The 14,920-nt window shown below is 36.5% G+C and overlaps 1 protein-coding gene across 2 annotated transcripts; it reads left to right on the forward strand.

Moving 5' to 3' along the window:
* Window positions 1–1,583: 1,583 nt before the first annotated feature.
* Window positions 1,584–10,295, forward strand: hsd17b3 (hydroxysteroid (17-beta) dehydrogenase 3). Of its 2 annotated transcripts, XM_032578436.1 has the most exons (11): window positions 1,585–1,817; window positions 7,191–7,237; window positions 7,378–7,453; window positions 7,561–7,668; window positions 7,768–7,835; window positions 8,349–8,393; window positions 8,565–8,599; window positions 8,733–8,814; window positions 8,896–8,961; window positions 9,064–9,213; window positions 9,781–10,295. In XM_032578436.1, the coding sequence occupies exons 1-11, from the start codon at window positions 1,667–1,669 to the stop codon at window positions 9,925–9,927; spliced, it is 975 nt and encodes a 324-aa protein (XP_032434327.1). In that variant the 5' UTR covers window positions 1,585–1,666; the 3' UTR covers window positions 9,928–10,295. The 2 variants fall into 2 exon arrangements, with proteins under 2 accessions (XP_032434326.1, XP_032434327.1); XM_032578435.1 differs by having other exon boundaries at window positions 1,584–1,817; window positions 7,561–7,835.
* The last annotated feature ends 4,625 nt before the right edge of the window (window positions 10,296–14,920 follow it).

Raw genomic sequence — 14,920 nt, forward strand, 5'->3', positions numbered from 1 at the left:
AAGGCCTCCAAACGTGGGGCGGGCTAACCCCCTGCGCCACCACAGCACGCCCCACACTTAACGTAATTTAACTTAAAAAATTGTCTTTGCATTAACGTAATTAAATCATGGAAAGAATTTCCACACGATTAAATAGCTTTCTTTCAGCATGAAGCATGTTTGTTGAGCTAACTTAATTTACATGAGTTGGATCAACTTAATTGAGTAGTGTGAAGGTACCACTGTAGCATAAGTTGGTTTCTCAGGCATGCTGTGGTGGCGCAGGGGGTTAGCATGCCCCACATTTGGAGGCTTTTGTCCTCAACGCGGATGTTGCTGATTCGACTCCAGGTGACCTTTGCCGCATGTCCTCCCCTCTTTCCTGTCTGCCTACTGTCGCAAAAAAATACGAGCCACTAGCGCTGCAAAAACTCTTTGGAGAAAAAAAAAGAAAGTTGGTTTCAACTAATGCAATTTTCTAAATTTGCATTAATCTTAATCAAGTTTATTTTGTCCAAAACATTGCAAATTAATTGGGCTGGCTCTTTTAAATTACATTGGGTCCATCTATAGTAAATGAGTTGAATCAGCCTTAATAAATTAAATTGAGTCAACACATTTGCTTTAAATTGGAATAACCATAATAAATTAAGTTGAGCCAACTCCTTTTATTTAAATTAGAATAACCACAATATATTAAGTTGAGCCAACACGTTTGATTTAGAATCACCCATAGAATAACCATAATAACATAAGTTGAGCCAACACAATTGCTTTACATTGGAATAACCTTAATAAATTAAGTTGACCTAACATGTTTGCTTTAAATAGGAGTAACAGAATCACATGGTGCTGAAATAAAGCAAAGTAATCAGGTGGAAATCCTTTCCATAATTTTTTTATGTTCATCCAAAGAGTTATTTTTTTCAGTGCACTGTTGTATTTGATGCCTTGATATGGAGATGATGTGTGAAGTTTGTGGTGGCTTACATTATGATCAGGACTCTGTGAGGGGCACTTTGTTGATTTGTTTGTATTTGGTTTGAACATAGTGCTATTACTGTTTAGCTACATCTTACTGATAGTTTAAGCTGTGTTTTTTTTAAACTGCTAAAAATGTTCAATAAAGATATTTTGGCAAAAAAAAAGAACAAAGAAATAAACTAAAGGCCACAAGAGACAAAAAAAAACATAAAAAATCATTCTTGCAAATGTCATAACATGGAAAATTTCTTAGGAGCAGAGAAAATGAGTCCTGTCACATTTCAATGGAAAGCAAGAGAAATGTTTTGACATATACGAGTCCTCAAGAAAAAACGGCTGTGAAGCAAACAGGGGTGACAGATGGCTATTAAACAAAATAGCATACCAAAGAAAACAATTTTGAACCAGCTGGACTGACTTTGAGAGAAGCGTCTACGTCTCTGAGCTACCTAGCAAACAAACCTCTTGTCAGATAAATGTGTCGATATTTAGATTGATTGATAGATAAATAGACAGATAGGCAAACAGATGGACTGTGCCACAACGTGTTTTTGTGCGTGTGTGTGAACAGTTTGTCAAAGGGGGAGTGTCTTCTGGCAGAGTTTTTCCTTCTTTCAGTCTTTAATACCAGACTGAACAAATCCACTGACGCAAGACGGAGACGCTGGAAGGCTTAAATCCTGATTCCCTGCACTAGAAAAACATGGATTTCCTGGAGCTGATATTCACTTTGCTGGGTGCAGCAGTTGTCGTCTACTATGGAGGGAAGCTGGTGCTCTTCAGTAGGATGCTTTTTCCTAAATGGTGTTTTCCTCTGTCAAAGACCTTCTTCACTTCTATGGGAGAATGGGCAGGTGAGAGAGTTTTCACCGCATTTGGACAAAAATAATTCAAAATTTTGTATTCATGAATGCAGCCACATAGTGAAAATGAGCACCGTAGCATTTGCGAGTAAATGATGCCCAACAAACAGAGCATTGTGCTGGAGGTCACCTGAAGCTGGAATACTCGGGTGCAGAAATGTTGCAGAAAGAGGCTCATCCAGCTCAGGCTTGTTTAGACCTCTTGCTGTTCCACAGGATCACACTTGTGCAATGTCGATCATTGAAATGCATGTCCTGACTTTGCTTCAGAAGAGTTTATGCATGCTTAGACGACTGTTCACATTTGCATTTAAAGCAATGAGTGCTAATAAGTAAAATCAAGCTCAGCTTTTCTAACAGATGATTTGTCTTGAGTTCTGATTTATTCTTGAGCCAAAAAAACCACAGGAAAAGTAAAACTTACTGGAATAAGAAGAAGATTCTGAACCCAAATTATAAAGCACCTCCAGGGTTTGTTGATAGGGGATTTAGCGAATATAGGACACGCTCTGTTGCATTCCCCAGCTGATCCAATAACTATAACCTGAAAAGTTGGTAATAATGTCAATTTTACTTGAACACAACGACAAGCACTAAGAGCTCTGTTTCAGGCCTCAGACCTCAGTTGCCATTGAAATCCCCCTGCTGATCCCAGAGCAGCTAAACAAAATTGAGTGATTTACTTTGGCAGCTTCTGAAGAGTTTATACAGCTTCCCACAGAGCAGGAGGAGGTCTTGTGAAAGACACAGAATGCTAGACTGATTTTTCTTTCTAAAGAACAATCTCATTCCATTCCAGCACAGAAAAAAACTTCCAGGACAGTATGTTCTAGGCTTCACATACCTCTGCATTCAGTCCTATTTTGACAACTTAAAGCCTCATTTGCATAGGTTTGCATTTCTGTCAGAATATGCCCATCCCGAAAATACATTTCTCGCATTTAATCTGAATTTTTTTGTTAATTTAAGGACATATCTTGCAAACTCATGTTGACATTTGCAATTTATTTTCTACGATGGAGAAAATGATGCGTGTAGCAGTAGGATCTCACTGGCACAGGCTAAATGTACAAAAAAGTACTGCCAGCTCTCCAGAAACTTGTAGAACGAGTGAAACTTGTTATGTTTTCCCTCCTTTCTTTTTGTCGCAGAACAGCAGAACATTACAGCTCTTTTGTTGTGTACAAAGAATAAGAGAGCAGATGTAATGTACACTGTTTGTTGCTAAATGTTCTACATGTTTCCTCTTGTCGCATGACTTGACGCTGGCTAATGTATTTGGAGGATTTTCAGTGGTTTGTCTTACAATAAAATAGTCAGAACTGGTCATATGCAAGTGATCATATGCATATGATCTCCTTCTTGTATTCAGGGGTCTGAATACATTTGCTTTACATATGTATTTACCTTGCAAATCTATTCAGATCCCTTAAATTCTCAATTGCATTTAGGCTTAATGGGACAATTCTAAAACATGGACATGCTTTGATATAAAACCTTTCCTTTGCTTGTTACTCTGCCCCTTCGTTGGGGTTGTTGGTAAACCTTCACCCCAGTCTCAAGTCTCAGATTAACCCCAAAATTTTACAATGTTTATCTCCAGCAATACTCTCATCAGTCCTGATCCTACTGAATAAAGGTGTTGACACAACAAGATACTGAACCCACCAGGTTTTACCATAGGAATAAAGAAAAAAATCAGCTCTGACCAGATTCCCTGTACAGGTTCTAGATACATATGTACACAATGCTGTAATTTGTAAAAATAAATAAATAAATAAACTACCTTATTCATTTAACTTCACAGTTATACACTACTTTGTGTTGTTCTATCATAAAAATATCAGCAAAATACAATGATGTTTGTTGTGATAAAACAAAATAAAAAGTTTCAACGGAGGTTCAATATTTTCTCAAGACATTGTATGCTTAAATACTAAAATAAACTGCTTTGCTGTACACAAATTGGAAGCAATTTTGTATTTGCAGGGTCTTAAATCACATTGCATGTTTAGGAATTGTTTTTAGACCTTCATAATAGTTGTGATAAAATGTGGGAAAAACTCAAAAGAAGTATGGATACTTTTGTAATGCGCTGCAAATTGGGGTGAGTTCTCCTGCTGTGAACCTGTTGAGATCATTTGTCATCCATTATGAATCATCAAGTGAGAAATGTGGGAAAATTCCTCTTGGCGACAGCATTCTGAAATAACTACTGCAGAGTAGACAATAAAAAAACATTGACCTCAAGCCAAATATTTTTTTATTGTTTTTCAACCTCCTGGAGTTTTAGCTCCATGCACTTTAATCATGTCTTGTCAAATGTAGAAAGCTGTAGTGGCATTTACCATTTACAGCTTTAAAAAGACATTTTAATGTGGTTGTTTAATTGTGAGTAACAATCAGGAATATAAACTACAGAATTTTTCTCTGTTTGCTGTCTTTCTTGTTATTTTTATTTTGAAAATATAACCTTTGTAGCCCATTTTGTTGAGAAAGAAGCTCTTTTGCAACTAAAGTTCAAACCCCTGAAACTGATTACCCTGATTTTCCATTAAACAGTCCCAGTAATAAAGTGTAATTAAGGAGTCACTAAGCTTTTTGCAGCTGAGTGTTACTTCATGGGTACTAAGTGATATGAAGGGCTACTAAATTGATACAAACAGTTGATGTTGAATTATATCATGGAATGTTTAATGATTTATCTAATTTCTTAGTTGTTTTTGCAGTTAAAGGGGCCTTCTTCCTTCCTGTCTTTGTATTTTCTCAGCATCTGTTTGTTGTCATGTTCCAGCAATTGTTTTGTTTTTCTGCAGCATGTTGTACACGTCAGTTCCCCCGGTTAAACCATCTAACATCTGGATGTTCAGTGCAACTAGAAAGTGTTTAATTGGGATTTAGTCATGCATAAAGTGATTCTACTGGCATGTGTTTACTCCGTATTGGCCTGTTCATCTGCAATTGTTGGAAAAACAGGCTTTCATTGAATGCAACATCTCACTTTAAGGCTCAAAATCTGATAGTAACATACTTTAGAGAAAATAATCTGGGAAGAAAAACTTAACCTTTGCTCTCTGTCAAAGAGCATTTCAATCATGTTCAGAGAAAAGTAGGCGATGCAAGATTGCAAAGGGAGACAGTTGTATCAAGCCCATGTTAATTCAAAACAGTCTCTTTTTTCATGTTGACGGTTTCCGAAAGCAATTACAAAGATTTCAAGGCAAAGTCAAAATAAAAAGCGAGGCTTCCCCAGATATTTTAATAGAAAAAATAAAACCTTCAAGTTCAGATCTTTACTGGAAGACAAGACAGCTTTTGCTTTTCTTTCCAATGGTCCATTGCTGCCAACCCATGATCAAAGCAGAACAATTAAACAGCAATAATTGACTCTCGTGTCTTTCCACTACACTGAACAACAACACACTCGTTTGATTCATGAAGAACAAAATGGACTTTCATTATCTTTTCATTATCTGTAAAACTGCCCAAAGTAATCTGCCAGAGCGTAACAGAGCCAGTAAAAAGTAAATAAATAAAGACAATACAATGACCCAGTTAAAGTCCAGTTCCCCACCAGATTAAAATGCCGTTGCAGAAATGAATGACTGCACACCTCAAGGAACTGATTTGAAATTCATTCATTTGCATTGAAAACCTATCATGAAAAAGCGAGTAACCGAACTATATATATATATATATGTATATATATACAATTTTATTCATTTGTTAGAACCAAAAGGGGAGTGTTGTTATGTTGTGAGCCTTGGAAACAAACAGTTTCTGTTTGTTCTCAGCAAACATTTTATCAGCTGAGGAACATGATGTTTTAGCACAGTGAGTAAGAACAAAATGGACTGAAGTGTAAACAAACATTAACACAGGCAGTCCTGGGCCCTGTTTCAGAAAGGAGGGTTAACAAGCTCTGAGAAGGCAGTTACTCTGAATAAACCTACCCAGCTCTCTGATACTCTGGGTTTTCAAAAGAGGAGAATCTCACTTTAAGAACCTTAAAATGAGCATTGTTGCTTACCACTGGAATTATACATTTCAATGATGGCAAAAGGATAATATCAAAACATAATTAAGAAAAAATCAAATCAAATCAAATTTGTATAGCACATTTCAGCAGGAAGGCATTTCAAAGTGCTTTACATCATTACAAACACAGAAACACAATGCAAGATAGAATCAACAATCAAAACACAGCATTAAGTCAAGTTCCATCAATAAATTTGTAATTGATTACATTTCAAATACAATTCTAAACAGGTGGGTTTTTAGTCGAGATTTAAAAGAAGTCAGTGTTTCAGCTGTTTTACAGTTTTCTGGAAGTTTGTTCCAAATTTGTGGTGAATAGATGCTGAAAGCTGCTTCTCCTCGTTTGGTTCCGGTTCTGGGGATGCAGAACAGACCAGAACCAGAAGACCTGAGAAGTCTGGAAGGTTGATACAACAACAGCAGATCTTTAATGTATTGTGGTGCTAAGCCGTTCAGTGATTTGTAAACTAACAACAGTTTAACCCTAACAACAAAAAAGGCATTACTGTTGATGCTGCAATACCAACAGTGTTTGTAGTTTCAATTCACAATTATCTACAGTCCGATGGTGGGAGGGCTCTTGTTTAAAAGGCTACATTATTCAATAAAATTCACTTAAAACTGAACAACTTGTGCTTAATACCAATAACATAAAACAGGAAAAAGCTCTTTAATGGAAAGCACATGCCCAAGATAGAACCCCATGTGTTCATGTCATGTGGAGACACACACTCTTCATAGACACGAGTTGCCTAATTGATCCACATCCACCTCTGCTGTTGATCAGCTTAGGTGGCACAGTAACATTCTCGACAGCATCCAGCTGGTATAAAAACCGAAGCAGCACAAAGAATGGCCTCTTTGTTTCAATTTTTGTTTCAGGCGGAAATTTCATTGCGATAAATTGAAAACGGTAACGCCTTAAATATGTCCGGAAATGAAAAACACCTACTCGAGGTGTGATCACCCTCTTCCGATGGAGAATACATCTTGACCAACATTTACAAGCTCCCACAGGAAAGGAAACACCATTTCTGACACTTTCCTTGTGCCAGCAAAATGATAGGATAAACTCAGGATTTCCTCAAACAATCCTGCTGCCGAGCAGAGATGGTTCACGAAGTAAGTTGCGGTAAAAAGCTGACTCAGGATTTTCAGCAATCCTGCTTTCTGAAACGGGGACCCAACGTCTTTCTGACAGTGCTGGAAGGACCTTCAGGAGCTCTGTGGGGAGTGACAGCGCCCCTAGTGTTGAGTTGTAAACAGCTGCAGATACAAGCAGGTGATTGAACTTGAACATCTTAATCTTTGCTTCCTCTCTTTTAGTGGTGACTGGTGCGTCAGAAGGCATAGGAAGAGCTTATGCATTTGCAGTAAGTAACTGTTTAAACAATGTGATAAACTTTTTTTGCATTTAAATTTGCAACCTAAATATACTTACCTTTCCTCTGTTCACTAATATTTGCATGTGAACATTTTTGTTCCTGATTAACTGTCACACACTACTTCTCAGCTTGCTGACCGAGGAATGAATGTTGTCATCATGAGTCGAACTAAAGCCACGCTGGAAAAGGTGGCAGAGGAAATAGGTAGGCATAACACTTGCTTGTTTGTAGTTGCAAAACATCTACAAATGTATGAATAATCATTTTTATAGATAGCTATTGTTCAGAGTAATGTCAGTGTTTGGTCTCAGGTGAAACCACAGGACAGAGGGTGAAGGTGATTGTGGCAGACTTCAGTGAAGAGAATGTCTTCAGAAAAATAGAGGAAGAGTTAAAAGACCTTAACATTGGCGTTTTAGGTCAGACATTCCTATTTTTTCCTCTATTTCATATTCAAAGCATAATTATGAAGGATAATTCTTTCTCCAAAACAACATCTTTTGTCTCCCCGTACATAGTTAACAACGTCGGGGTGCTCCCCACCTTTATCCCCTGTAAGTTTCTCGAATCTGAGGATCTGGACAAGGTCAGTGATACTTCAAAAGCTCGTACATGAGAACCCATGTGAATTTTTAGGAACTAACTTGGTATCCTCCTGACATTAACATGCACATGTACAGATACAAACACATTATTTTTGAAAGATGTTTGTTTTGAGTAAATCCACTTGTCCCAAGAGAAAATTGAAATATCTAAAACTGAGTAGGTGAGCTGTGATATTTCTATTTAAATGCATAGCAGGTCCATCTCAGGAAACCAGAATATAATTTAAAAGTTTTTTTCCCCCCACTAATTCAATTCAAAAAGTGAAACTCCCAATAATTTAAATGATTAATCCTCTAGTTTTATACACAAGACAAACAACATGGTGATTGATTCAACACTTTCAGGGTGGTTTCATCTCAGGGGTCTTTCTAAAAATAAACAAAATTTCCTTTAAAATAAAATGTAAAACAACTTGTTTCAGTATTAAATGTTCTGAAGTTGATCTTAAAGTCCGGAACCATTTACTGAGACAGATGTTAATGTGTATTTTCAGACAATAACAAAGGTGATAAACTGCAATGTGAAAACATTGTGCAAGGTAAGAGAGTTTCTGTTATGTCATGATTTGAACAGACATTCAAACAGTTCTTTAAAATACAAAAGAGAAATATATTTAACTTTTATTTGACTGACAGTTTCCTCAGTCTATAGACGCTTGCTGTACACTCTCATTTCTCTCGAATCTGACCTTGTTTTCATTTGTCTTCAGATGTGCAAAATAATCCTCCCAGGCATGGAGAACAGGTCTCCTACCCATGTTTTCTTCATTAGATGTAATGTTTAACAGAGTTTATTATAATATGCTGTTCAACGCAGTTCAGTTTTCCACAAATATGTTTCCAGTTGTTGATTTTTGAATCTTTCTTTGGCTCTGTAGGAATAAAGGGGTGATCATCAATGTCGCTTCAGGAATTGCTTCTTTTCCCTTTCCACTCTATACCCTTTATGCTGCATCGAAGGTAAAATGATCCATCTAAGATATTTTGCAGGTCATCTGATTGGATCATTTATAATCTTTGCGTGAATGTCGGGCTGTCCAGGTCTTTGTGGAGCGATTTTCTCAATGTCTCCAAGCAGAGTACAAAGATAGAGGGATCATCATACAGGTATCATAATATTCTTTCAGACTTTCTCCGAAAAACTTTGGACCACAAATAGGCTGAAACTGTTTGCTGTGAACCTGAAGCACATTCTGAATATTTTCTCAGGCTGTGGCTCCTTTCGGGGTCTCCACTCGGATGGCGGGTTTCCAAAAAACGAACATTGTGACTCTGCTGCCAGAATACTTTGTACAAACATCCCTGCAGTACCTCAGAGCTGGAGACAAAATCAACGGCACTATCTGCCACACACTCCTGGTAAAACAATTTACAAAAGTATCTCATGATACCAAGTAATAGTGCCTTGCAGAAGTATTCAAACATCTTGAACTTTCCGCATTTTCTCATGTTTATTTATAAGGCAAAAAATGTATATTTGCAAAGTGGAAAAAACAATGATATTTGTTTTTTTTAAAAAATGCTTTTCATGTAAACATCTCAAAGTGTCATGAAGTTATTATCAACCCCCTTCACATTGACACTTCCAAAACAAGATTTGGTGCAACTACTTGCCTTGGGTCCCTGGTAAGACTTGAAGATTCACAAACTTTCTCCATGCATTCTGACTCGGCTATTGATATTTTTGCAAAGAAGAATGGACTAAAATTTCAGTCTATTTATGTGCAAAGCTCGCTGGCAGAAACATGTCCTCTTCACTGTTACATATTAATTTGTATATTTCTTTCAGATAAAATCACAAGAAAATGCACTGAATTTTGTGGCTGAAACATGAGAAATTGCTGAAAAAGTTGAAGAGTTTGGACAAGGCACTATATGCTAACAGACTGAATTATCCTTATGGATGTCTTTGTGTTGTTCATTTAGGCCTGGTTGCTGCAGTCTATTCCCCTTAAGCTTTTCTATGCTGACATTGTGCTGCAAGGCTTACAGGACTACGTTAAAAAGAAAACAGGTCAGAGAGAATCAGTTTCTGAGTCAAAAATGGAATCTAAGAATGGTATGAAAAAATAGGAACACATGAAATTGTTGAATCCACTTTTAGTAATGGAACTGATGGATGCTGTGAACAACAGAAGGAGTCGATTATTATGATTTTTGTGTTTTTATATGTACATATTTATGGCTAAAATTATAAAGACCTATGATTTCCTGTTATTTCCTGTTATGTGAAAAAACAAACCCTCAATAAATTAAGCTTAACACACTAATGCACAGCTTTAAAGTTTTATTGTACAAACTGTTTAAAACTAGTTTTTGTCATAATTTCTTATGTCCTGATTTATCAATCTATGTTGTATCTGCTATAGTGTTATTCAAACAGATGTCAGGTAAATGTATCACAAACTATTAAAAATAAAATGCAGCTCTGTATAACTCACCATCACTCTCCACTGGTTCATTTTGAGGGAACAGGATAGCAGTGCATTGTGACAGTAGCCTATTGACAATATTTCTTTCAAGTCAACTTGCAGCATCTCAATCAGATTAAGATTAAGCTCTAACTCGGTCCAGTGTCTTAACACTCAGCCAGCCCTTGGCGGATTTACTTAATTTGCTTAACACCTTAAGTGTCATAAGGAGGCCAGTGTCCTTATGTACCTAAGAGGACACTGTAAGCAGTTTGAGGGTGGCAATTAAGAACCGTGGTCTCATAAACAAGAGCCTGCTGTATGTCCAGTGAACATGTATGAAGTGAACGTTTTTATGAGACTGACTTCTTTAAGCATCTGGTTTGATTTTAGGGTGAATTTTCTTGTACTGCCAGACCTGAGAATGTATGCAGTTGTTCTGAATGTCTCACTAATACACTGTTTTCTGTAAAGCGGAACTCACTGATTTTAGTTCTTGTGAGATATCTTTAGATACTGAACAAGACTCAGAAGCTGCCATTGTGTTCTTTCTCAGGACCTCAGACAGCTCTTTGGCTCTCACCATGGTGTTCACGCTCACCTAAATGTCTGCAGTTTAAACATGGAAATCAAAACGCAATGCAACAATGTTCTAATCATGTGCAATGATGTGATATATGTGGGCGTAATTTTAGCCATTATAAGTAGGAATAAATGTGTGGGTGTCCTAATTTCTTCTCAGCCAGAAACTGTATTTGTCGTTTTGCATTTTACAGAAAAAAAAAAGAAGTCTTTTCTTTCAGTTTTTCATTTTTATTCAATCTCTGACAAATCTATATGTCCAAATGTGTTGAAAAATACAAACTTCTTCACTGTGTGTCCTAAATATTTTAACATTATTTCACATTATTTTCACATCCTGTTATAAATCATAAAAAACACGTTTTTTTAGTTTATGAGTCTGCTGTCTTACTGCTGTCCTAAATGTACTTACCTTGCACAAACCGCATAGTGAAAGAAAGTGAACGTCATATCAAGCTGGATTTTGGTTCGGAATGGTAACAGATACCAAGAAGACGTACTGCAAAAGACTGCTGCAAATGACGTACAATGATAAAACTACAAAGACGTCGGGTCATTTGTCTGCACGGTCAGGTTCACACGGCCTTATGAGCTGTGAGAAAAGCCAAAATCATAGGCAGGCAGCATGTTTAGACAGCCATGATGTACAATCCTCCCCCATCAAAGATAGTGGAGGGGATGGGAGAAGGAGATAGAGATGGTCAGAGTGACCCTGAGCTTAGATCCTCCATGCTTGCTCTTACTGTTTCAAACTGAAACTAAATGACACCTACACAAAGGAGGACAGTCTTTATTTGTCCTACATGACATTTAATGAGAGGATTTTAAGGTGTGGCAATCAGTAAAACAGAAGTAGAAGCAACAATGAGAAGATGAGGTGAAATAAAAAAAAAGTTATAAATGCAACATTCTTTAATAAAACATGTTAAAGGTGTTGTGGCTTGTAGCTTTGAGAAATATGTTTGTAATTCAAAAATTTTAAAAGCTGTCGTTTATGTGACTAAGCTTATGAAAGACCATTTAACAGAGCACCTCAGGTTTGAGGGTCACAGTGGAGATGAAGGTGCTCTGGTCAGATGAAAAACTAGCTTAGCTATGTTTGATGGAAACATAACACTGCAAAAATCCCTGAACCCACCTTAATGTGGAAATACTTCAACAGAGACAGGGAAGGTGTCTCTGTTATACTTTCTATGTGAAGAAGTACATAGGAAGATACAAGAAGTGAGAAGGCAGAGCTAGTTCTGAGGGAAAGATTAAAAAGCACTTCAGTGCATTTAAAATCCAGGCTCACACTACTGAAAAGTTTTCATAAAGTTTCTACCATGACAAACCACTGCAGACCAGTGACCTTCCTCTGCCGCAGATGCATTAAATCAAAGCATAAACGTATGAAAGTCTGGCCTCCAAACTTTCTTCATCCATCAGAGATAGCTACATGATGTTTAGCAACCAGTTCTAGAGGAACAACCTGAACACCTGTCCTCTGGAGAGCCAGGGCATTAAAAAACTGTCCTACACAGTTCAGCCAGAAGAGGGAGCGCTACAAACTAAACAAGTCCACACTTGTGAACTTATTGGACTTGTTGGATATCCTTGTCTAAAATTCAGGAAATACATACATATAACTGTTAAATGAGGGTGATGATGGAAGTGAAGAAGAGGCAGAGGCTGTAAATCGTAACATACAGGAAGCTCACACATGCAAAGTGCTATATTGTGAGAAAATAACATTGCACATTGTCCTGAACGCACCATTCCAGTGGTGAAACATGGTGGTGGCGGCATAAGGCTGTGCAAGAGGATAGATTGGCAGTAACACTGAGCGCACACAACCAAAGCTACTGTGCAGTGGTTTAGATCAAAGCATTGCACTGTGCTTAGAATGGCCCAGTTAAACTCCAGACCTACAGTAAATCCACTGATAAATATCTACAAGATTTGAGAATTTATGCTCTCCATCCAATCTGACTGAAACCAAATAATTTTTCAGAATTACCAATATGTATAAGCATTGGACTTCTTGTCTTTAGCATAGATTTCCTGGTGAAAAAAGAAAACAATTTGCGCTGTTGATAAAGCAAAATATATTTAAGAATTTTGATGAGTGCATCAGTCAAAATTTAGTGTTTTTTAGTCACTGCCTTTTTTTTTTTCTTTTTTTTACCAAAGGGACATTTTATTTTACAAAGTACAAGAAGCATTAAAAGAAGATTTAGATTAGAATAGAACAAGAATTCAGCAGCTCTTCCAAGTTCAGATTTGCACAAGGATCTTAGTGCAAAGCTGGTGGAAGCTTTGTGTGTCTGTCACATAAAATTTCCAATAAAGAGGGTGAAATGTTCTGTTATAATGGGCCAAAATATTTGCAATTATAATTTTGCAAAGGTAAGCTGATAAACATCACTATTGTTTTTGAAATATAGCTAGAAATTACTGTTGTAGTTCAATTAGTTAGAAACCCACAGGCCCCCAAAACATCAAGTACTCTAAAACCTCAGGCATAACCAGGTATATTAGAAAATGAGAAAGATGAAGTAATTTTATTGAAAAATGTCCTCCCATGTTTTTCAAAAACTAATTTAAAAGAGAGTAGCTATTCAGAAGACTCATTCTATGTAAATTTATTGAAAGTTTCACATTTTAACATGACCTCACACCTATAACATCTGTTTATCAAGAAAAATGCTAAATCTGACATTTCCATTCTGCAGGAACCCCTACAGGCCACTTTATTTTATCAATATTTTCCAAAGTTGGAACTGACATTTATATATGTCTTCATCCTGGCCTGTTTGCTTTGCATTCAGGTACCGATTTTATCATTTAATTTTCATTGTCATTACGTAGATTTCACAACTACTAATCCCCTTATTGTACTCTGTATTTTCCAGTGATTTTTGATTGTCTGTGTTCTAGATTATGTCACTTTTTATCATTTACAGTTCCTACTTTTGGATTTTCCATCTTGTTTTGACCATATTTTGTTGTGTTTCATGTTATTCTCACTCCATTCTCCACATCCATCTCTTATTTGTGGATTTCTGTTTGTTTGATGGATTTTCTGCTCTGCAGTATCGAAGGTCTAATTGAGGTTATATGGCTTTCTAACAGTGTCTGACTGCTTTCTGTGTTTTGGTCACTTTCAATCGTGTCATTCATAACTTTAATCCAATGCCTAAAGTAAATGCTAACCAATTTAGGTATTTTATATATTTTCTTATTAATTCAGTCATTCATTCTTGTTATTCTTTTCAAAAGTTTAAACACACCCTTCTTTTTTATCTGTTAAATTTTGTCAGACTTATCAGACAACTATGGATTATATAAGCAGTACTTATAAAATTTATATAAATTATTACATATACAAATATATAATTCTTATAAATATTGGATTATGCATTCTAATTTACAATCTAGAAACCCATAGGAGATTCCGTAAGGTTTTTTTTTAACAACTTTTCATACAAACCTTACAATACTGAAAACCGCCACCAGATGGCAGAACAGGCAAAGACTGTGAAATAAAAGCGGGGTTGTTACTCTCTGAACCTTCTCTAATGAAAATTTCAATGCATCTAAATGTATCTATTGCAAAGATAAATATGCATAGAAGTATAACATGAGTGCTTTGGAATAAATAAGTAAAAAGATGATAGTTAATATTATCTGTCACTTTAACTTAAAAGCCATGTCTAATTTAGAAATTTCTTGGAGGACTTTTATCTGTAATCTAAGTTTGAAAAACCTGCTGCAGAGGCATGTCTGTGTCACCTGCTGCTGAAATCAAAAGTTGTTTACCCTGCTTTCTCAAGAACAGGGGGTTTCTGCATCTTAGGTGGTCTTGACTCACCTGGTGCCAATGCAATTATGGCAACTCTTTGATGTCTTATGTCAAAGCATTACACATATCAAAGAGGGATAATTACTATTATTATTACTGTCCATAAAAAAGGCCAAATTCAATCGTTTTTCTAACAGTGGGATTAAATTTAAGGGAAAAAGATGAGAGCAGCAACACATCCTGTGGCAGATTAAAAAAATATACTTTAGTCTGGGCAAAAAGAAAATGA

The sequence above is a fragment of the Xiphophorus hellerii genome, chromosome 12 (assembly GCF_003331165.1).
Source record: "Xiphophorus hellerii strain 12219 chromosome 12, Xiphophorus_hellerii-4.1, whole genome shotgun sequence".
Taxonomy (NCBI): Eukaryota; Metazoa; Chordata; class Actinopteri; order Cyprinodontiformes; family Poeciliidae; genus Xiphophorus; species Xiphophorus hellerii.